Source organism: Perna viridis, chromosome 10 (genome assembly GCF_037379345.1).
Source record: "Perna viridis isolate PV_CMFRI_1.1 ecotype Kerala chromosome 10, ASM3737934v1, whole genome shotgun sequence".
Lineage (NCBI taxonomy): Eukaryota > Metazoa > Mollusca > Bivalvia > Mytilida > Mytilidae > Perna > Perna viridis.
This window is the reverse complement of record NC_142454.1, coordinates 30,043,625-30,068,319: the sequence shown is the minus strand read 5'-3', so window position 1 is coordinate 30,068,319 and position 24,695 is coordinate 30,043,625. Positions and strand designations below refer to the sequence as shown.

The following is a 24,695-nucleotide window of genomic DNA, read 5'->3' as shown; positions in this document are numbered from 1 at the left end:
TGTATTAGAGCATGCTGATCCAATGTGCTTATTTTTGTCATATAATAGGAGACTGATTAACATAAGCTTAGGTTCATAAGCTTAGGTTTGATTCCGAATCCTTATGATCAATTACTGTTGTGTTGATTATAATTGATTTATATGAAATTAGATATGCATTTAAACTAAATATTAACACACATCCACACATGCATCGTCCTTATTGTTTTCCTTCGCAATTTTGTTTTACCTACCTAAAAACTAAACAAACATCTAATGAATAGTATGTAAGTAATTTAGCTTTAGTGTCATTTGAGTTACTTTGGTATCATTAAATTTTCAAGCGACAAGACACTAGTAAGAAAAAGTTTCAGGATGGAGTAGAGACAACCTATCGTCTTTAGTTTAGCATAAATGAAACAGCGTATCAAGCAGATATGCTTGACATTTAAAGCCACTCCTTTGGATAAAATCCAATGCTTAGTAACATTTACCGATTGAGAAAACTGATAACAGCGTACATGTAAATTGATTGAAGGATCCCACTTAACTTATAAAAATGTAACGTGAAAAAATCATGATTTTTTTCAATTGTTAAACGGTTATAAAAAATATCATCTTTTATGCTGTGCACGCTTTATAAATCAGGCATTGATTTTTTTTAATTGAAGAATAAAATTCATTGTCCTATAGTTGGTTTATTAAATATTTGAGTTAAACGACATATTGAAGATACATTCCACGAAATGATAAATCTCATTAAGTCCCAAAGTTTCATTTATACTGATTATATCAGTGTTTGACTGTAGTAAAACACGATCTCTATCTGTTTTCATGTAGTTATGTTTCATACTATGAATGAAGCATTTTTCCCATATTTTATGAATGTGTAAAATCACAAATCAAGGAAATGTCCGAAGATCTAGAACATTTATGTCAGGTTTGTGAATGGATGGGCCGATTTTACTTATTCATAAAATTGCGAATTTTTTTTTTCTCGCATTCAGTGAAAATGATACTTGGATTTGACATTGATGGCATTCAATAGACAACCTGACATGATTGTCAGTTTCAATATTCGAAGTAAATGGGGGCTAGTAATAACAGCATTCTTTCAAAATATTTGTTTTCGGGCTATATAATTCCGAAATGCCGAAAATGAATGAGTAAATCAGTAAAATACTATTTCGTGCCATTAATTCGGCTCTCTATATATTTTGTTGAAACCATGCTAACCATGATTGTTTACGATGTTAGCATGGAATTTCCACTTTTGTGAAAACTGTCATCAATTAGGCGGTAGAATGTAAACTAAAAATTATAATGCAGAAATAAAAAAAAAATAAATACTCAAGTCTTGAACTTTTTTTTATTGTGTTAAAAAAACAATAGTAATATCATTTAAAGATCAAACAGGTGTTTTATTGATATGTATGTTAAAAGGTAAACTAGATTTCCAATTTATTTACATTGAACGACACCCTTTTCCATCAATGGTCCATTTTCATAAAGATATAATGCCGGCCAAACAAGATAATCAACTTCATCTCCGTCTTTTGTAAAAACTTTAAATTCTTGTTTGTCAAGAACAGGGCATTCAAAACAAAGGAACATAGGCGGTGCTTTTATAACCATGGAATAGCACATTCGAACACATCGGCCGACGTAGGTGTTGCATTTATCTTTTACATCTTCACAGTACTTGGTTGCTACATCCTACAAAGAGGACGCAGATTAAATAATTAAAAAAATATATCCCAACCCTAATTTCTCAATCAGAATAGAGGCAAAACACTCAGGACACAAAATAAAGTATCAGCAATAAATATGACAAGATTGCGATATAATGCACGTAAGTAGTACAAATAACCTAAAATGTACTAGATATAATTACTTGTTACATGTGTACTAGTTATCATTACTAGTTACATGTGTACTAGTTATTATTACTGCAGAGCTTGTATTGCCTGAATATAGCTGAAATATTGCTGCTCGGGCGTTAAACCCCAACAATCAATCATGTATATTGTAAGTAAACAAGACAAGGTTTTGAGGAAATAACGGGCACGATACTAGATTTGCCAGGCTCTTACGCTTTCAAAATTTACATATCGTTTTTCTAATCAGGTAGGTACATTATCTACATTTTGTTAAATGTTTACAGTTATTTTTTCTTATTCATAAACTCAAACAAAAAAGGTCATTGCATTTTGCGATAATACCTTTATTGTATTCTCCGTTAAAAACGAAATCATGGTCTGCGAAATAGGGGTTATACAATCATTCAATCGATCGTCTAAAGCGTTCTGCAATAGATACAACAGATAACGTCTGTAAGTTTTGAAAAGAATAACTACATACTTATGATTTAAATAACAAAAAAGTGACAGATTTTTTTTTCAATCTAGACACCTATATGCAGTTACTTGAGGTTAATAATATAAACCCCTACGAAACCGCATTATTTTTATTATTACCACTTCATACAACACATAATACAATAATTAAATTGAGGCTCAATACTAATACCAACAGAAATTTATTATAAAGAACCCGGAATTGTTGAATAATACACAATAAAGTTGTTTTTTTTTTCAGTACAATTAACACGATAATTAAGATAATCCAAAACCGTTTCCTCCGTGCAACTTACTTCAAAGCCATCAAACCATTCCTTTATATGACTATAGAACTTATTTATTTGACACCAGCATCTATCAAAGGACATCTGAAATTATCAAAATGATCATATGCCATGTATTAAAACTATTCCTTATTTTTGTTTTAAATTAGACATTTCACGAGCTAGTTTACAATAACTGATATGTTCAGTGAAAACTGTCTTAACCGAATGCCTTTAAAAGATTTTAAAAAGTTGTTTCCGCTTATACAGGACCTCGTATTACCAAGGTTTGAAATGCATTTAAATTTATATATAAGGGTTTGATTTATACAGGTATCAGAAAAATCTTATAATTCTTCTTACCATAAAAGTCATTTTTTGAGTTACTCATGGAGTATTTTGATTGATAGTTTTAAAATAACGTGTTTGTGTTAAGAATAGTTTACATAAATTCAATTGTTATTGCGCTGAAGGAACGTGACATGACTGTCAGCAACGCTTGTATAAAATACGGGGCATATATGTCTACGTTCCATTGTGTCTACATTTCAAAATTCTAGAACTATTGCAGAAAGTATAGCATAGTAATCAAGGGAACCAATATTCGAGGCGAAATCAAAAAAATGAAATCCAGGGATACAGACCAGACTTGGAAAAGAGACACACACACATCCGAGGACATGAAATATTACTACAAAGCAATAAATATAAATGAACATCTCAGAATCCACTTAAAACTGGGAGCCTGGACCAGGTGCACCGGTAGAGTAAGCTTCCTCTGCTTTTCTAGAAACACCCGTTGAGCTACTAATAAAAGTTAAGTCCGGGGTAGACGAAAGAGGAAAGGAAAACTATGACAGGTTGAAAAAATTATCGTTTACTTACAAACATGTATGTTTGATTCAAGAACAAAACAAAATAAGGTTTACACAGAAACCTTGTGTCACTAATGCTTAACTTGAGTTTTCATGCAAGTGTCTGTATTAAACGACTTTCTCACCTTTAAAATATCCAGTAGTATCTCGATGCACTCTCGTTGTTCGATTCCTGAATCGTCTAATCTACTAAAAGCGTCTGTCCAATCATTGTCGTATATACTCACAAACATTTCGCCCACCTTCTGTGGCCTATTCCGGTCATTCAAGTTGGTTATGTTTGGGTTATTTTTTTCAAGCTGTCTCCCATAAACTTCGCTCAGCCTTTATAAAAACAAATAGTTCTAGTTAATAATACAGAGTACTGAGCCAAGGTATGATTTTAATTTATTGGGAATTTCAAATTTAAGCTTCAAATATACAAAGATATATTTTTACGTGTCTTTTTGTATTAATTTCGTATCCCTATTTTATACAAATATACATATCTTATTTACAACTTGACAAGATCTAGTGTCTGTCTGGATTTTAAGATTAAGAAATCAATTTGTCCATTTGAAGTGTTTTGAGTGAAAAGAGTTCTCTCTTAGTTCCCTTAAAATCAGTCTTCGAATATAGGGACCTCAACGTTATCACATAATGGTATTGTAATTACAACATGTACTTACAATTGAAATAAAGTGAATTATATGACCATGGCCTCTTTGACTTGATATGTTACACTTATATCAAAGGAGCTACATAACTGGAAATAGTAAGTGTAAAGTTCCAATGCGGGAAAATGTGAAATGTAATTGAAGATATGTTGTCTCATCTGTGACATAGAAACTTCATATCGGTCAATCAAATTGTGATGCCAACCGTTAAAATTCTATAGTGATGATATTAAAGTGCTGAACGAACCCCTGATTAAGTAGCTTATTTGACACTACCCTTTCTCTTCACTAATGAAAGGTCATGTCCTCTCTGTGTTTGAGAATAATCTCATAAAGCTACCTACTTATCAAATTAATAACCGAAAAATGTAAAACAAAATGGTAAGAATTACATAAAAGGGGGAATGAACGGGTCGTACGATTTTCTTTAAATGTAGGGAAAGTGGATCTCATCGACTTGAAGTGCCTCAGAATAATAGTTTTCTTTTTTTTGATACAGTTTTTTTTTGTAATAAGGGTCAGGTCCAGGCAAAATACCCGTAGGAACGTACATATTAAGTTGAGTTTTAATTGGTCCAGTAGTGTCAGAGGAGAAGATTTGTGAAAAGTTTTTAACGACCACGACGGACTCAAAGTGATAGCAATATTCACATGGCCCTTCGGACCAGGAGGATCTGCAAATGGTATTGAACCCAATTTTTAAAATGCACTTAATACTTTCGATCTAATTGAAAATTAGTACTTTGGAGGAGGAAATGGGGACAAAAGGGAAAGGTTACATAAGTAAGAAAAATAAAATAATTCATAAGTTCCACACTGGTTTCTGTCCCCAAAAGAATAAAAAAACGGTAATGCTGTTTTTTTTTCTAATTATTTTTTTAATACACTTCATTGGTTCATGTCATGGATGAAGTGTATAGATCATTGCATTTGAGTTAACACACCAAGACGGTGAAGTTATCTGTGACTGATCAACATAGAGGAACTCAATCTTTCGTTAACGTTAATTGTGCCTTGTTTCTTTTATTAAATCTCGACTTTAGTTGAGTATTTCCATGTTATAAAGTTCAATCCTGTATGTTATTAATATAATCTATAAGATATTCCACTAAAAATCGTATGAAGAGGTCGATTTTGTTAAAGAAAATACTTATCATAACATTCAAGTATTAGTTAAAACTAAATATCAAAGTTACTTTAGGCGAATGCGATACAACTGATTTTAATATACGAAAAGGATGCCTTTTGCATTGTTTTTATAAATGTTACGATTTAGACCAGCGACAAAACAAAAAAAAATCTAACATCTCTTTCAGATTTACAGAGGTATTCACGGCGAAGTGTATCAATATGAAGGCAATATCAGACAACATTTCATTCGGTTCAGCAGGAATCTTCATATTTCCTTTAAACAAAAGACTGTATATACTTTCCCGTTATACAAACGGTACAATGCAGAAATTACGTTCCTAAACATCACTCAATTTTGTCGCATTGAGTAAATGTGATAAGGATGTTTAATACATCATAAAGTACCATACGGAATATAATTAAAACAATTACGATACATAAAAAATACCTTGATAGTAAAGTGTGCTTTTCCTCTTCTAATCTTTTTACGGTTTCCTGTTGTCGTGCCAATTCATTATGTAATCTATATGAAACGTAACATAATATATTTCTTTGATGAATACAAAAGAATCAATCATATTAGTATTGCAAATTTTAGTCAGCTGTACACATCTGTTTCAGGAAAGAGCATTTAAATCAAATAGAAAGCATATCTAAATCCATTTTTTTTTAAATTGCATGCAAGAAGTACTCAAAACCAAATATATTGAAAAAGAGTCAGTGTTAATCAACATATTATTTTATTAACATTTTGTAAAGTGCAACTTTAATACAACCAGATTTGGGAAATCCGCTGTATGTTTTATGTTAAGATTGCAATTAAGGATTTCTAAATGTAAACTTTCCAAAAGATCAAGTTATGAGTAGAAGAGAAGTCAAGGAAAACCAGAAAAAATGGAAAGTTGAAATGGGACAAACGGTTGCATTACCAGAAATAATTCTTGAAAATGCTTAATTGAAGAGCTAATAAAATTAAAAATTGAAGTAAAACTTTTTAGTACTACTGACCCCCAAGAAATAGTTGTTATCCCATGTCATATCGATTTATTAAAAGCTTAATATTTGAAAAGTGTAGCTGCATTTATATATAAAATGACATCAAGAACATCTTCAATCAAGGGATGCAAGTAAAAGCATTGTTTGAAGTAAAAGAAGTCTTATTTTTATTGTTTCTGCTTTTCCGGAGTTTTTAGTATATTGTTACGTTTTAAGTCTTGTACCTGTCATAATCTTGTTCACGTTGTCTCTCTGTTGGCGTTTTGTTGTATCGGTCAAGTCTACAAATATAAGTAAAACACAGTTCATAGGTTTGGTAAAGAATACGGGTGTTGCATCAGTATGATCGGCTAGACTTCATGTATTATTACTAGACCTCGAGATCAGTTATCATACTCCAAGTATTATATGTCACTTGATTAACATTTTAATGTAGCTCGGTGCTTAAGTATATAACACGTGTAAAATGCATAAGATATAAATATTGTCCATGTCTTATGCACACAATGCTTCAACCAATAGAAGTATTAAATCTCAAACAAACTCTCGGGTCTCTTGGGTTGTTGGAACGCATTATTTTACCAATGTATTTAAGAATGTGATAACAGCATTAATATACAAGCCATATGATGGGTTATGACGACAGTAACCTCTGATCTTAATACTTTGACAACTGGAATGAATGCGCAGAGTTAAACCGCAACTGCCATGAATGTGTATAGAAATAATACATACACAGTTATAAAAGTAAATGAGCAACTCGGACCCCTATAAAAACTGGGATCATGGAACAAGTGCACCATTGAGTAAGCGTCTTCTGCTTTCCTAGAAACACCCGCCGAGTTGATCATAAAAAGTCAAGCTTTGATTTTACTAAATTGTAGATATTTTTTGTACATTTTGTGTCACTTTTAGGTACTTCTAACAAATAAATAGTCTCGAGAGCGCCCCTAAAAGTTACATTTTTAGTAAATACATGCACTAGTTCATTGTGTTTGAGATAATAAATTTGTTTCGTGGGGTAGGGGTTGAGACAGTTTCCTGTACGAAGATTTATCCGAACAAACAACATAATTAAGTAGCTGTAAATGACGTATCTTCTTCGCTAATTTGATGTACTTGCAATGAATTTAAGCAGCAAAAACATTCACTTTGTCTAAAATTCATATAGTCAACTCATTTGTTTAACTATTTTTTTAACTTAATGACAACAAAGTCAATATTATTTGTCATAAACACAGCCTGAAACCTATATACTTTATACCATGAATGTTATCTTTATTATTGGTTTTATATAATATTTTTTAATATTTTCTAATCACTAAATATCGTTGCATATTTTATCGTGTGGCATATGAATAAAAAGTTTATTTTATTATTTGTTGTTTAGTTTTGTCGTCAAGTTTAAAGTTTTTTAACTGTAATTGAGGTTAACAAATTTTACGATTGATACAATACTTGTTTGACGCATTTCCTGGAGCACCATTTGCTTGATTCAGAAATTCTGTCCCATTAGCACTAAAGACAAAATATACATAATTAAAGCTCTAACTACACACATTATTGTGAATATAATTTGAATATGGCTCAGCATAAAGCACCGGAAAAAATGCAAAATGACTTCATCAACTGTAAATGTTTTATGTAACAAAAATAAGTAAAAAACATCATCGTGTCTTTTATGGTATTTGTATGTGCTTAATGGTATTTTTATTCTTTTTTTTTTTTGGTTGTACCGTTTATAAAATAAATTATCTAGTCTTAATAAAAAAAATCATACCATTGAGAGCTCTGTGAAATAGTTGCAGGTTGATTAGTTACTACACTGAAAATTTTCATTGAAATACAAGTAAGTTATCGATTCATATGAAGATAAGCACGACATTTTGGTATTCAGAAACTGTCGATTCAATTTCGCGAAACTTTTTTAAGCACTAGTTTAGTTGTTGTCACATTGAAAATTGAATATTTTAATCGACTGAAAATGGCTATTTCTCGCTACATTTCGTTTACATTCTCGCTACCCCGCACTATTCGTATTTCTGAAGTTAGCTTCACATCTTGAACTACACTTAGAGAATCTAATCCAAAGAAAGGGCATCTTTAAGCCAAACCCTTTGGTCTCATTTTCCGTTATAGAGTTGACGTATTATCGTTAAAGAATCCTAGTTTCTGGAATTTTATACATCGCATCTACCCTATAGAACTTAAAGGATACTACAGACACTGTGAATTCAGCCTCATATCTTGACATACACTTAGAGATCGATGATAAAGGATAATTATTGACCAACATATACGACAAAAATGCGATGTCTTTTCATCCCGTATTGTTAACTTTCCTTTCATCTGTGGCAACATCCATTCAGCATTTGCGTATGGAGTTTTTAAAATCACAACCCATACGTTATGTCAGAGCTTGTCATAATTATGCAGACGTTTTGGATCGCGCTAGACTTCTTACAGTTAGGGTTCCGGGACAGGGTTATGTTGTTACAAGATTGAATTCATCACTACAGAAGCGTTATGGTTCTCACCATGAACTCGTGGATCATTGCGATGTAACCATGATAACCGATTTGTTCAACGTGTCTTTGTTATTCATTTCCACTTCCATAGGCCCCGGACCTGACTATTTATGAGAACGGCGGGTGGTTCTAGAAAAGCAAAGGACGCTTACACTACCAGTGCATCTAATCAATGCTCCCAGTTTTTACTATGGTCATTTACTTTTTTGCCTTGGACGTGTTATTTTGGTAACTAATATTTTATCTTATTTGTTGTGTGTGTCTGTTTTCCATGTCTAGTTCTTGTCCTTGGATTACATTATTTTGATTTTCAATTCCTTTGATTACTCTTAAATCCTTCTGGATATTTTTCCAGAAACAGAAACAGAAATGTTTTGTCTGGGGTAGACAATGGTAAAAGGAAAACTATGACAATGTGAACAAATCAGTTCTCATGGTGCAGATGGATGCACAATTTCTTCCCACTGGAATGGCGGATTACGTACAACAAAAGCAGCAACTTTCGAAGCTTCAAACTTTTACCAGCAGATGTCTGAGAATTATAAATATAATAATAAATAAAATGTAAGTATATTGTTGCAATTGGAGAATTATGGTAAAGGGCAAACTAAATTCGCATGGAAAAACAAGTACATTGACCTGGATAGAACATACTCTAAGAAAGCCGAAAAGTACCATTGTAAACCCGGGCTTGAGATGAAATTCAAAAGCGATGGAATAAAGAACAGATATGCTAAACTGTAACAAGTGCATCTGTGTATAACATAAATAGAAAAATGTTAATACTTTTAGAAATCACCAAAAGGTCTTCAACAAGTGTAAATATACCTTTAGTAATCTCCGACAACAAAGGTAATAAAACCCATGGTAGCAAATCGATGGTGCAACGCATTGGCTATCGTGCTACCGCATGGACGGTTTCCCGGCTCGAGTCCCGTACACTATCGGACTATCACCGGGAAAGCTTCTCGACTCGAAAATTAAACAAAAAAGTTATAAAAAGACAGACAGACCCATAAATGAACCAGATCTACTGACCGTGGACAGATGAATAAAATCTGCAGAGGTGTAAAGCTAAGATTTTTTTATTCCTTAACCACCCCCTATAATGCAAGGCCAAAACAAAAAGCTAAACCAATGAACAAAAATGCCAAAAAATGTATTCTACCTCAATTTTTGCCATGGAATACTTCAACATACAACATAAGAGTTAAAATGAGATATCCACATAAAGAACGCTCGCAGTAACTTTAGACCAGGGTATGGGACACAACTCATAAAAATAATTGAAACGTTTGTATTCATCATTTCAAGAGATGTGTCCCTTACCCTAGGTCTTTCTGCTTAAAGCTTTTGTGGTATTCCTATGTGCTTAATGATATTTTCTTTTTATCCTGTTGTTCCATTTATAAAATAAATTAACAAGACTTAATAAAAAAACAATCATACCATTGAGAGTTCTGTGTTATAGTTGCAGACTGATCAGTAACTACACTAAAAAATATTAATGGAAATACAAGTGAGGAAGCATTTTTAGGAAGACAAGAAGGGAATTTCAGAAGCTGTTGATTCAATTTCATTAAATATTTTTTACTGAAAGCTAGCTTAGAGCATAATAAAGAATGACAATACCATCATATCTACCAGCATCTACCAGTGTTTCGAGTACCCGGAAGTAAACAATAAAATGCAGATCAGTCTTCGGTTTTCAATACGGTCTACGTCGGAAATTCCGAAGAGAAAATGAAACTAGAACGAGACTTACATACCCTATTAGTCAATGAAATTTAAAAGGAACTAACAAGTGTGCACATTAATGGATATTATGAATAGTATACAATTATAAGGGGGTGAATCCGGGCGGTTTGGTAGCATTTTCCGTTACAAGGCATCCGTTTGGGGGATTGGAACTCGTGATTTTGTTGTCAGGAATTATTACCTTTCGCTAGGTAGATCTTCGATTTCAGTGTGCGCTTTCCTACAAAGTATATACATGTATTTTGTACATGTATTTATAAACATATAAAAAAACAGTGCTAATACTTACCTTTCTTACATGTTTTTGGCGGATAAATACATACTAGTATATATAAAAAAAAGAAAATAAAACAACTGAAATTCCTTTAAATATATTCGCCTTAAAGATCATGTAACTTTTTATTCAATTAAGTACTTCTCCGTCTAAGATTCAGGCAAAATGTGTATAAGGTGTGGCACATGAAGAAAAAATACAGAGACATTTTATTGCATAATCCAAGTATTTATACCTCATAACCTCAAGAAATTACTGTCAAAGTGTTTGTAATGAATGCCTTTTTAAGATATTAATAGGACACATTTAGTTGAAATGCACTATGGAAAAATGGCGGGAAAATTTTCCCGAACGTTTTTCTTATATAAGCAGTAAAAAAAAATCTACATCGTTGATGCTTCAGGATAAACTTAAATTGCTGTTCCGCTGATTTCTAGATGTGTTGAATGTATTTGAGGCAAAAAAGACCAAATTGAGAAATATGATGTGCCATCCGTTGCCTGATTCTTACACAGAATGGTACTTAAATAACTTACTAACACTTTTCATTGTTTATTTTCATATTTCAGTAAGTTTTACATTTCAAACTTATATACCTAAAATGTGCGCAGCAGGTACTATCTGTTCTCTTTTCTCCATCGTTAATATGAATGTCATAAGAGGTAGTCCTATTCCTACAGCATAACCTGTAAAAGGCAATCGTGAACGGTATATTTAACAGGAACAGTGTATTCCTAGTAATGTGCAACTGGGCGTCTATGTAACGTATGTATTTTTCGTTTCTTTAATCAAGAAGTAATGTATGGAAAAACCATTGCATACAAATAAGATGACTATAACTTTATGGCTAAACGCTAAAACTCAATCAAAGGAAAGGTTGCCTATTGAAAATATTTAAGCATAATTATGTGTATGTTCAATGAGATGTAATTTAATTGACTGTTGTGATAGATTGTGATTTTTTTTGTAGGTTTTTGACGCATTTTTTTTCAGGCAATAACAACTGGTCATCCAAATAGGTCCTACTTTGTACTCGTCCAATATGCTGAACTAGTCGCAGCTTTTATTGCCATAGATCACAGGAGCAGTAGTCCGTAGGAAGGCGTGTCATCACAATCGGGATACCTTTTTGGACTCCAAGACAACCAGTCGTCACTCTATGCTCAATATACTGTGGTGAGGACAGAGAAACAGTGAGTACGAATATTAAAAGTATTTTATTACTCTGTCGGCAATCGAACATTCGACTCAATGTACTCTTGGTATCCACGCTACCACGAGACCACTGTGGCAAGTATAAGTGTTGAAAAAGTGGTAATAAATGATGGCTTATGCCTTACTTATGATATACATACAAATATGTATCATTTAAAATTGTAAAGCAACACAAACAAAACAAAAATAAAACCAAACAATAAATAAAAATAATAATAATAATAATACTAAAGAATATTGATGGACGCAAAACAACTGAAGTGATTTACCAAGACCCTGATACCGGTATAAGATGTTTCGGCAATTAGAACGACGCGGCCATTTCCTCTAGGTATCAGTCTTGTATTACATATTCCTGAGCGGGTGTACGTCAAAACATGGCGGCTACAAAATGTAGTGCGCTTCTTTTTTGCCTTTTCCTGTTTTTGTTTCTTGGTAAAGGACTATCATTTTTCATCACAAGTACAGGGCAAATATCAATCTATGACACAAAAAAAAAATTGTTTTTGAGAAAAAACAGTATGTTCATGAAAAATAATGCTTCAGAAAAGGGGTCTATTTTATGAACTAATAAAAGTGAAAGTAGAAAAAGTCTGTTTTTAGTTTGACCTGTCATGGTGTACCAAAGCCTTTTTTTCTAAAATGGACCTAAAAATCATTTTTGACATTTCCTTAATTGAAAAACATTGTAAAGAGTTAAATTGAAACTCCTTGTCTATTTTTTTAAAAAATCATGAAAATTTAAGGTATACTATAGAAGCCTATGGGGCAAAGAATACAAGACTGAGACCTTTACACCATCTTATGTAACGAAAAAGAATGGAAAGATCCACTTGGATATTACGGTAGAGTAAACGACAACTGTTTTTCCATAAACAACTTTACAAACGACAATATCTTGTAAATTAAATAAACATGTCATCATAGTTGAAAGTGATATATACTCCTTATATGAATGTAAACTTCCCATACTATTACATGGTGGATACTTGGAAAGGAATATGAGAATGGATATGACTAAAATGATGAGAATATCGGGATAACTGTTAAAATATATCGGTAAAAGTGCTGAAGCCTGAAAAATAAGGCAGTAAGTGCAACAGACAGAGCTTTGCAGATCTGTTATGAGTGTAGTGCTCATGTCCTGTCAATTTGTTTCACATACAGTATAGCAGAGACTACAACACAGAAGTGCGGTTGTAGATCTGCGGAGGATATTGATTATTAAAGACGTCATATTTATATATATTTACATATTTATAATGGAGAAGATGCATTATTCATTAAACGAGTGTGTGCCATAAAAGAGGGAGTAGTTTTAACTTGCGATGAACTGTAAATAAATTGCTGTTGTTAGTATACATACGTACATTATGAAAAAGGTTACCGGCATTCTCTCATGTCCAATCTAGATGTATATCTCAATCGTTTTCATTGACAATAAACATTATTTTTGCTACATTTTTTCTAATGTATAATCTGAAAGGAAAGTGAAAATGATAAAACGTGTGATACATATGGCAAGCCAAAGTGGACAAATATGTGTGTGTGTGTTTTTTTAAATATTCAAAAATAATTTTTGATATTACACGTCAATTTTCTAATACTAAAAAGTTAATTTCAAATATAGAAATGCATTTTCTAATATTAAAAATGTATATTTATTTTGTAATATTAGAAAATCATTTTCTGATAAATATTTGTTAACATTTATATTAAAAACCTACTTTTTGATATTAGATAATACTTTATTTGCAAATTACACCCATATGTGTCAAGCAAATACAAAGAACAAACATAAAATACAAATTGGACATCAAAAATCAATATATATACAGGTATATGCAATTGTGCATTTTTTGACCGGCATGGACCTTAATTTCGTAATTCTAATGATTGCTTTAAAAAATCACATATTGCTGGCAAAAGTTCAGCTTTTGGAGATAGTATATTTTTTTAGTTTATCTAGTGGTTGATTTTGGCTAAAATTAGGGTTTAGTATAACCATTTCTGCAAATAGCTTATTTCTTACGTTCGAGTTCTGTTTACAGTTAAGAAAAAAATGGTACTCATCATCAACTTCATCTTTACATATTTTACAAAATCTGTTTTTCCTTGAAATATTTTATACCTGTCTGTTTTTAAAATTTGGCTCTTTTATCAGATATTCTTCAATTTCTATTTCTGCTTTAAGTTTACTGTATAGAAATAATTTTGAGCTATCATTGATAGATGAAAGTTTATTTTCAATTTTTTCTTTGTATATATTGCTTATTTGTTTTTTTTTAAACTTTATCTTTAAATTAAATTTTATTTTACTATAAGGTTTATCAGCAGATTAAAAATCTTTAATATCAAACCCACATCCTCAAAAATATAATTTACAAACTATACCATGTGTATAACCCTTCACCATCAAGATTTTTATTGAGCTCATATGCTTCCTTCCATAGGGGATTAATATTTGACAAAAACTCTGTCTTTGATAAGTTTTGTCATGAGTTTTGTCTTATCTGAAGAAATATAACATGACTTAATGTCTTAATAAACGATACAGTAGAAAATCCGCCTAGTTCTAATTTAGAAGAAAAATTACAAGCTGTTTCGTCAACCCCAAAACCGATTTACAATATCTGTTATGTATTATTTCAAAGGGAAACTTGTCTTCCAATGAGGGAGAGTCACAAACTTAACAATGTTGCGCTGCTCTTTTCATAAACTTTACAATAGAAAAATATTCTTCCATGAACCATGATACTTCACTTTTATATAATAGTACTGGTTTAATCAAAACATCAAATAATTTACAAGAAAAGGAGATAGGTATTGTCTGAAAATTAGAGAATCTCCCTTTCAAAGCAAATAATACTTTAAGGCCTTTCTTTGTTAATTCTTGAACAGCCTTTTTGAAATTACATCTGTAGGTTATAACATTTCCTAGAAAATTGTATTCCTTTGCCTCTACAATTGGGCACTTTAAAAAAAATAAACTAGGACTGGGGTTGTATTTATTTTGAAAAATCATAACTTTTGTTTTTTTATATTCACATTAACTGCCATTCATCACAATATTTTTCAAGTTTTTGCAGTGCATTTTGCAAACCAGTATGTTTGCTAGAAAATATGGCTAAATCATCAGCAAAACTTAAAATAGGATTCTTGGATTGACATAATGTTAGAGGGTCACAGTTACTATCAAAAATTTGAGGTAGATAATTAATATAGCAGTTAAAAATAGTAGGACATTTAAACTGTCGCCCTGTTTGACTCCTCTGTCAATTGTGAAAAATTCTGTTCTCTTGTTATCTAATTTAACAGATGATTTGGTTATGTTATACATATCACTAATCACATTTTACAATTTCTTCCCCACTTTATTTTGTTTTAATTTATATCTAAGTCCATTACGCCAGAGGGAATCAAATGCCCTGCGAAGATCCACAAAACAGGCATATACTTTTTCCTTCTTTTTTTTTTTTTTAGATATTTTAATATAAGAGATTTAAGAATAAATATACTGTCTGTTGTTCTATGATCAGTTCGAAAGCCAAACTGCTGATGAGCAAATAAATTTTCATAATGCTTATTCAATCTACCATTCAAGATGGAGCTGAACAATTTAGCTATACAATTTTGAAGCGAAATACCTCTATAATTACTGAGATTAATGCTATAAACAACGTATCTTCGAGGATATAATTTAGCTGTCTTTGTGGATATAAACCACACAATCCCCAAAATCTTTCATAACGCAGTGTTAACCAATCAAACGCACGATATGAGTAACACTGACGATCAGCTGACCGTTCCTTTACTTGATGTAACTGCCGTTTTCGTGCTAAGAATATATACTCAATACTTTGCACTGTAATTTTTGTTATCATGACCAACTGATGGATTTCCTAACGTCCTTGGCTATTTGTTAATGAAAATCATTTATGTACTTTAGTAAGTGAAACATTTTTTTTCTTTTTTTTTATAATTATCACAGTAGTAACTTTTGTTTTAAAATAGGGATGGAATGTATCTACCTCCACGGTACCCCCTCTCTCTTTTGTCGTAAAACAGTGTTCGGAAGAGAGGCTATTTTAATGGCGACGTTTAGTTGTTTCAATACTTTAGCCGACAGTTTTTTTTAATGAAAATCATGTCTGTACTTTTTAAAAGTAAGTGAAACCTTATATAATGATCACAGTAGCAATTTTAAATATGGATGATATGTAAAATTATATGTACCCCCACAGTACCCTCTCTCTATGTTTTAATTAAGTATTATATTCCGAACGGGAGCTTATGCAAGTAAAAGGGGGTTAGAAAGGTGACTTCCATATTTTTTTTTATATTTTCGTTTCAATACCTAAGTTGAACATGATTTCAATGCGAATAGTTTACCCTTAAGAGTAGCCAATGTTATACATCTGCGTACTATTTACAGCACTGTAGTCAACATTTTTAATAGGAATGTTTATCATTTCTTACAATCAAATTGATGGTTATGTGTGTTTCATTTATTTTTATTTCATCAAATTAAAAAAAATAATTTAAAGATTTATAATTTAGATTAACATTAAAGTGTTCAACTAACAATGCAAATACAGTTTAGATTGTTAATCAATGTAAGCCATCGGTCACCTATATGTTTGACTAAACCAATATTGCACAGCAACTTAGTGTCATCATTGCCTTAGGAGTAGAAAATATGACGAAAAAATTATGTAAGTTATTTTATTATTCAAAATGTGACTAGTTTTACTAAAAATATAAATTTTCTGTCTTACAAAAAGTATATGGTTCCACAAGACAAGGGGTTAGTTAAGTCATTACAAGGAATTAATTCTATCTAATATAAACATGCACGCTATCAAGCAGACATTATTTTAAAACTTAAAATATTATAAAAAAAAAACTATAAAAATTGTTCACATATTAGTGCTGCATGTGTACAATTTATTAGAAGCAAATGAGTGACCCAGATTCGCAAGTTTTATTTGAAACCAACATATTAAGAATACATGTATTATATTCCTTTATGTACATGTATCTACAAAAAAAGAGCTCTGATCAGCCTTACTTGCTCATCAGATATTTTTTAGAAATTTAGTTACTATTTTAATTGTTCCAGCAGAACATTGTTTTTAATTTACAGAGGCCTATCCTAATACACTGGACTTTATATCCATATCTATATTGCCCCATCTTAGGAATCATATGATCAGCTGAAAGGGTTTTCTACCTATACCTGTAGCTACAGCATGTAGTACGAGTATTGTGCATGGTTTTCAAGATAATCCAGTTTTTGTTCACACAACTTATAAATAGCTGAATGAACTGCCACCAATTTAAAAAAAAACCAATTTGATTACTTGTGTTTTTATTGGCACAATTTGCTGTCACATAATTATTTGACACTTTTTGTTGTCAATGCATGCCCATAGACACTTAGTTTCGTGTGATAATTACATGTAATAGAATAACTAGTTGATTATCCAAATTTTCAAATCCAAAAGGAAGGTTTGTATTGATTTTGGGAGTTATGACTTCGACCATTAGGGCCAAAACAAGTATTTCATAGAATTGAACTGTATACATGTAACTCAAGTAAAAGCAAATGAATCTCTCTGATATTGCTCTACAATTTTATAAACCACTAAGGTAAGACTGGGTTTGAACCTTTTGAGAAATGGTGGGCCAATAAAAGGCCAGAAACCAGCATTTTCCTGAAGTACCAGGTACAAGTAAATTGATCTTTTTGATATTGTACTACAAGGGATCAAAAACAAACATTTCCTGATGCCTAGATGATAACTTGAGTAAAACAGAACTGATCTCTTTGAAATTGTACCACAATGTGCCCTTCTTTTTCTAAAGGAAAGTTTTAGATTGATTTGTACCAAATAAGGTACTAAAAGGGCCACGTTGATTTTGGTGAAATTCTCGTCTTGTGTCAATGCAAAATCCAAAGCTGTATCAACCATGAATAGTGTGTCCATAGTTGTCCCTATTTTTTAAAGGTTCAATCCTGCAGTCACATGAGGCTGTCATAGAGGACGTATTTTACAGGCTTATGGTATTTTACATTTTTCAAGGTTCAACTCTGTAGTCACATGAGGCTGTCATAGAGGACGTATTTTACAGGCTTATGGTATTTTACATTTTTCAAGGTTCAACCCTGCAGTCACATGAGGCTGTCATAGAGGACGTATTTTACTGGGTTATGGTATTTTACATTTTTCAAGGTTCAACCCTGCAGTTACATGAGGCTGTCATAGAGGACGTATTTTACTGGGTTAAGGTATTTTACATTTTTTATTTTTTTAGAGTACACAGGTATTTCTGTATGACATACACGGTGTAGATGTTTTATTTTTTTAGCAGGGAATTACAGTGTAGTTATCTTTATATTGCCAGGTCATTTGAGTAGAAGTTAATTCTGATATAGAGTCCTACAGTGGTATATTTCTTATTATACCAGGGCAGTTTATTTTTTCAATCAATTTTATTAAAGTACATTTTGAACTAAATTCAAATTATATTTTAAATATTATATCATGTATTGCTTTCAAAATATTTGTCGTAATATTACTTGTCCAGTTTCTTTGCGTTCATTCTCCTAAAGATATAAAATGTCAGAAGATGGCACCAACTTTATAGCTTTGATTTTTTACACAAGAATGTAAGAAAAGTTATAATACATGTAACTTCATGTAATCCATGACAACTATACACTTCAGCTTCCTTTCAGAGTTGTGGGACTTAAAAACTTCAGTACAGAAATATCTTTATTGAATGTAACTGATAGATACCACATTGTTAGTTTCAGTTAAACTAAACAATCTTACGACTCCAGTTTAAAATCAACAAACCTACATTAGGGTGCACTATACAGTTACATTAGGGCACACTGTTTCGCGCACCAAGTTACCCCGGTCAAATTTTGTAAAACTTAAAATATGAAAAGTTGAATTTTGGTGGATACATTGTTTAAATGAAGTTAAGCATTTATACATAGAGAGATGTAATATATGTAATGGTAAAACAAGTGTAATTTAAAGGAAGAATGGTGTCCGGAACGTTTCAGTCCCCTGCCGTATTAGGTTCTCTCCTCAGCATCAGATGGCTGATTTTCAAAATACCTTATTTCGCACGAACTTTTGGGACTAAAATTGTGGGAGAATGAATCGAAACGGATCTTGTTATTTTTACCTTTTTTTCACCTATTCCATGCATGCTTTCATCCTGTGGTATTGTCTAAGTGCCTGATATTTTACAAAATATAGTACTTGGCTGTTAGTTTTGGAAAGGCATCCCTGTTTTGTACTAAAACTCAGTAATATTTTTTCAGTCTGTTACCATGGCTACTGGCTTTTATAACAATAATCACTTAATTAATTATAAATGACTTGAACCTCCACACACCAAGGATTTAAAAAATATGCACTTTTTTATGACAACACTAGAAATTTCTTTGTATTTTTATTTGTTTGGTTTGAGGAAGCGATGAATTTTCTCCGTGAGGACAGACAATTTTTGTTACTTCCGGGACATGACTTTTTTTCGTTAGTAAATTGGGGAACCTTAAGGGAAATTTAGATAGTGCATGTAATAACCGTAGAGCTCACACTGCTTCGCGGTGCTCGCTATTACATCTGTCTATGTATAATTGCTTATCTACATTTGAACAATATATCCACCAAATTTCAACTGTAAATTTTAAGTTTTACCAAATTTGACAGGGGTAACTTGGTGTGCGAAACAGTGCGCTGTAATATAACTGTATAGTGCACCCTAAATGAAGGGAAAACGTCATGAATTCTTGCAAAACGGAAACGAAACGTGAAAAACGGAGTACAATTAACGTATCAAATGTATCGCTGAAGTTTTCAAATCAGTCCATACGCATGGGAGTTCTATCGCCATTATGTGCATTTGAAACGACTCGCTCAACGTTTAAAAATTTCTACTTTCTAAAATATCATGCAAGTGTTAAGTAGCGAATCTGGTTGCAAAACTGCTCAGAAGAAAAATATGTCAATAAATATTTAAATATATATATATTATATAAATATAATATTTAAAATAAATAAATATTTTCTATAAATAGTTGGAAAGGTTTAAACTATTTAACAAATAAAACTTGGAAGTGAGAACGTTATGCATGAAAAAATCTTAAATGGCGTAGAACTCAACTAAAACTTCCTTGCTATTCATTTCGAACAAAATCATTTTCGTTTATAACGTTTCGCTGTAATGGTTTGAATAATTTTCACTTGCATGCACCACTATTTTTTCACAAGAAAGCAGGGGTCCTGAGAAGGAAGTATCGTTCGGAAGGTGAATTGTAGAACATTTCGTATATTTTGACATATATAGACAACGGATATTTGCACATCAAAATTAAATGGCAGCGAATAAAAGTTCACGTAAGTATAAGCAAATATGATTCTAGTATATATTAAATCCGTTTATGTGAAATACTTTCATATAATTTATGTTTTAAGTACATGTACTATTTTTCACCAGGAAGTATTTTATTTGAGGAAGTGAATTGTAAAATAATTTCGCATACTTTGGCAAACCTAGGGGATTGATAATGAATATCAGCGCTTAAATTAAAATTTTGAATCTGACAATTCAAACCTTTTATGTATGTAAGTAGAGAAATATGAACCAAGACCTAATGTAGAATACTTTTACATCAGTTTTTTTTGTAAAAGTTATGTTTCATCAATTTTAGATATTTGCTATTTCGTAATCTTTTCTGTCTTAATTGCGAACATTTATTCTATTTTTGTGCAATTTTTGGAAAGAAAGATAAACTGGGTTATATTATAGTAACAAATGTGTATCATTGAAATAAAAGGTGTATTTTTTTTTGTAGTTTGCACCGCCTTAATTGATAAATACAAAAAAGAAGCACCCTGCACTAAAAAATATGGAACCCATACATTTTACCAGTCGAAGTGTGGAAAATATTGGTACAGTCGTGACACTGCCGGACACGGAGGATCTTGCATTAAAAAATACATAAACAAAGGAGCAACAATTGAACTCAGCTGTTCGTTAGACGAGGAAGGGAATGAAATGACTGCAAAGCATGAATCGGGAAAACATGCTGTCATAAAAAAGAAAGACATGACAGGTATTAAAGGGAAAGAAAAATGAAATGTTGGAATTTCCAACGTACTTAATGGATACTATGTTAATAAATCATGAAATATAACAAACAATTGATAGTCAGAATCTAAATAAAATGTATAGATATGAACTTTTTCTGTCATTATCCCTGGCTCTAAGTTACATTTATTAAATATCATTCCTTTTGCCTAATACATTTGTAGACATCTGGGGCCATGTCAACGAAGCACTCTTAGGAATAGGATGTGTCTTTAAGATGGTCTTAGAACATATCTTTTTCCTAAATCGTGACAACAAAAGTCTCCATCCTACCTTAAGGTACGCCCTAAAATGTGTCCTAAAGTTATAATACCTCGATAGGTGTCTGAAAATAAATTACTCTTCCGAAAAATCTGCATGGGTTCCTTTTCTTACTATATATGTTCATGTGTTTAACAACTTAACAAGGTAATGCTATCGAGTGAACCCCTGCTCTAATCGTCTGCGTATCAAAACAATAGCATCCAATTGATTATATTAGTTTTAAAGTGTACTTGTATATATTATATTAACGGCAAAAATTGCAATAGTATAAACAGTGTTAATTTTCGTAGCAATTTATCCATGGTCTACATATATACAGTATAAGTTTTATATATAGTATTATCCACTTTTAATATTTACACCATTCAGTTTTTAACAATTATCCGACATTCTAATACCACGTACTTCAAAGCTCTTTAGACCACACCCATAGTAAAAATGAGATAAACACACGACCAACATTTCGTGCAACACGTTTGCTGCGTCTGTTCAAAAAAACTAGTCCTAATAGAATCGAAATAAATCATGGAAACTCCATTTTATCGTTGTTGTTTTACCACGGGCTGGTCATTTATGTCGTATTGTTTTACCCCGAGCGAGAGCGAGAGGTTAAAGAACGACATGAATGGCTAGCCTGTAATTATTTCTCAATTAAATCATAATAAGCATAACATCATCTTAGGATGATCACAGTAAGAATCATCATCAGTTAAAGCCTCGGTTTACACCCTACGACATGTCTCAGACATGTTTTAAGACCATTCTAACTTAATTCCTGGGACATGACCTAAGACATATCAGGATATTTTCATTGACATGGCCCCGGATGTCTAAATCGATGACAAAAACTTGACAAGCGAGGAATGCACGCCGTTTGGTATAAATTTACTAAATATTTAGGAAAATAATTCAATAGACAGTATATCATGATGGCGTGTGCCCGGACTACGGAAGCGTATTAGGGATCTTCAAACTTTTTTAGAGTCATAAATCTTACAGGCACTATCAGCAAATGTTACAAATTCTACGGTAACAGAACGATGACACTCCTTCTAAATAAATTAAAAGTTCAAATAACGACACGAAGACAGTCACATTAATAATGACCAACATTGACATTAGGGCGAAATCATTCATCTCTAACCAAGTATCATGCTGCAATCGCAACAGACAACTTGGAAATAGTGGACAAACATTTGTGTAAGAATCATACAGTGTGTGATACATTTGTGGCTCACTTTCGTATTGTTTTTAGTTTCGGTTTCGTTATTGATTTAAAGTATTGTTTCGGTCCAATAAGATCAAATAAAATTCATAAATTTACTAACGTTCCACACGCCAGTTAATAGCAGTACTATTCCATATGAACCTGACGACATTTGTACTTATTACAAAGTCGCCCCCCCCCACTGGACGCAGGGAAGCTATACAACTATACAACAAAATAAAAACTAGATTCCATATTTATGAAAGTATAATTTGAAATATTGTCGTAGATATTTCACCAAGAGCTAATGGCTATAAAATGTTACATGTACAGTTCTAGATGAAAAAAAAATCGTTTATTACAAACGGATGCGAACAAATTATATTATAAAATAACTTACCAGGTATTGCGCATTTTGGAAACACAAATTGTATAGGAAGTAAAATGTTGTATACACACTTATACTATATCGATCGAAGCATAAGTTAGTTTAGTTTATCAATGGAAGAGAACTATATTGCAGTCTACCTGTAGTGCAGTATATATGGGACAGATCTGAATATAGCTACTAGCAGAACGCCCAAAACAAACCAAATCGAAAAATTAACAACAATTAACAGCAACAAACACAATGTCGTTGTCAGTGTAGTTTCATGGGCACTTGCTCTTTTCAGACTTAGTGAGCAACCATTTGATTTTTTTTTGAGAGGGGGGGGGGAGGGCTAGGATCAAATTTGAAATAAAAGACAGGACGATGATGTATGATTAAACAAATCCAGGATGTACAATTGGATGAAAAAGACTGAGAGTAAAAAGCATGAAAAATTAAGTCAGAAATTATACTGTTTGTATTGTTTCCTAGGAGCTCCTTCACTTTCCACAACTCAGATATGTGTATGCACTCACACCTTCAGGCCTATACGTCACTTCAGGTGTATTTTCATTTTAGTTACGTATAAGGTACCAGTGATTACATGTTAGACATGATATGGATTAAAGTTTGACTGAAATGGATGCCGTCAAAACTTTCGAACTGCTACCGAATTCAAAAAAAGAAAGAAAAGTCACCTGTCATATGAAGAGTTTTAAACGAGCTAAAAGTGAATATGCAACGTGAAAAACGCTTTCAAAATGTTTTTTTTCCTTAATATAACGAAAAACGAACACAAATGCGAATACAGAACGAACCCTAACGTTCTGTATACGCATCGCTAAAAACCTAAACACTTTGAAAACAGGTAGTTAACGAATGGAAGGAACGTATTTCGAACGCACAACGAATCTAATTAAATTACATGCATATTTTGGTTCATGTTGAGGTATTTTTTCCGGGGTAAGGGTTGCAATTGTTTAACTAATCGGACTTGAATGTCTACTCAAATATTTATCGCTCGGGCTCATTTGAAAGCTTATATACTACATGCATATTAATTTACTGTATCATACAAACACTTGTTGAACTAAAGTATCAAGAAAAAAAAATTGCTTTAACTAATGATATAGAGGAAAATCTGAAATTCTGAAAATTCCACATTTTACGATTTTAAAATTGTAACTCCAAATGGAAAATCTAAGCGCCTGAATTGAACAGATATGTTGGATACACCAATATCATAATAATGAACGGCTAAAATACATATAAGTTTTACATTGTGAATGATTATTTTGTTTGATGGTGAAACTAGTTTTATAAGGGTAATTATCATATTTTATTTTATTCATTTTTTTTTTAAGTAGTTTTTTTGTGGTTGCATCGTGTAAGAAATTGAGTTAATCAAATCTGAGACGTTTTGGTGGAGCAATGACTTGTAAAGTCGAATTTATGCGACTTTTTATAGGAAAATAAAAAATCCCATTTTTTGCAATTTTTGGTAAGTACTGGCTATGAAAATCGGCACAAGTCATCAAAAGAACCCCAGAAGTATCAAATGCGATATAAGTAGAACTAAACAGAAAATACCAAATAAATCGTTTTTTCAGTGGGGAAGGGATACATTTGTTTTCTCTTACTCCGT

At 32.0% G+C, this 24,695-nt stretch overlaps 1 protein-coding gene across 9 annotated transcripts; it reads right to left on the bottom strand.

Moving 5' to 3' along the window:
* Positions 1–1,329: 1,329 nt before the first annotated feature.
* On the bottom strand, positions 1,330–23,219 carry LOC148605314 (uncharacterized). Of its 9 annotated transcripts, XM_088548446.1 has the most exons (14): positions 23,081–23,113; positions 13,406–13,514; positions 11,847–11,991; positions 11,417–11,506; positions 10,728–10,766; positions 10,238–10,282; positions 8,041–8,085; positions 7,719–7,778; positions 6,485–6,541; positions 5,713–5,787; positions 3,603–3,801; positions 2,633–2,707; positions 2,202–2,285; positions 1,330–1,695 (listed from the first exon to the last, which is right to left on the bottom strand). In XM_088548446.1, the coding sequence occupies exons 3-14, from the start codon at positions 11,891–11,893 to the stop codon at positions 1,441–1,443; spliced, it is 1,071 nt and encodes a 356-aa protein (XP_088404572.1). In that variant the 5' UTR covers positions 11,894–11,991; positions 13,406–13,514; positions 23,081–23,113; the 3' UTR covers positions 1,330–1,440. The 9 variants fall into 9 exon arrangements, with proteins under 9 accessions (XP_088404572.1, XP_088404574.1, XP_088404580.1 ...); XM_088548448.1 differs by lacking the exon at positions 11,847–11,991 and having other exon boundaries at positions 23,081–23,219; XM_088548454.1 differs by lacking the exons at positions 10,728–10,766; positions 11,847–11,991 and adding an exon at positions 9,274–9,320 and having other exon boundaries at positions 23,081–23,118.
* Between the last annotated feature and the right edge of the window lie 1,476 nt (positions 23,220–24,695).

Excerpts from the sequence above, each read along its gene's own strand:
- LOC148605314 (XM_088548446.1), bottom strand. The coding sequence starts at position 11,893 with ATGGCAATAAAAGCTGCGACTAGTTCAGCATATTGGACGAGTACAAA. Across the intron at positions 3,802-5,712 it reads AAGCACACTTTACTATCAAG|GCTGAGCGAAGTTTATGGGA; the intron begins GTATTTTTTATG and ends GTTTTTATAAAG. Across the intron at positions 2,286-2,632 it reads AATGGTTTGATGGCTTTGAA|AACGCTTTAGACGATCGATT; the intron begins GTAAGTTGCACG and ends TATCTATTGCAG.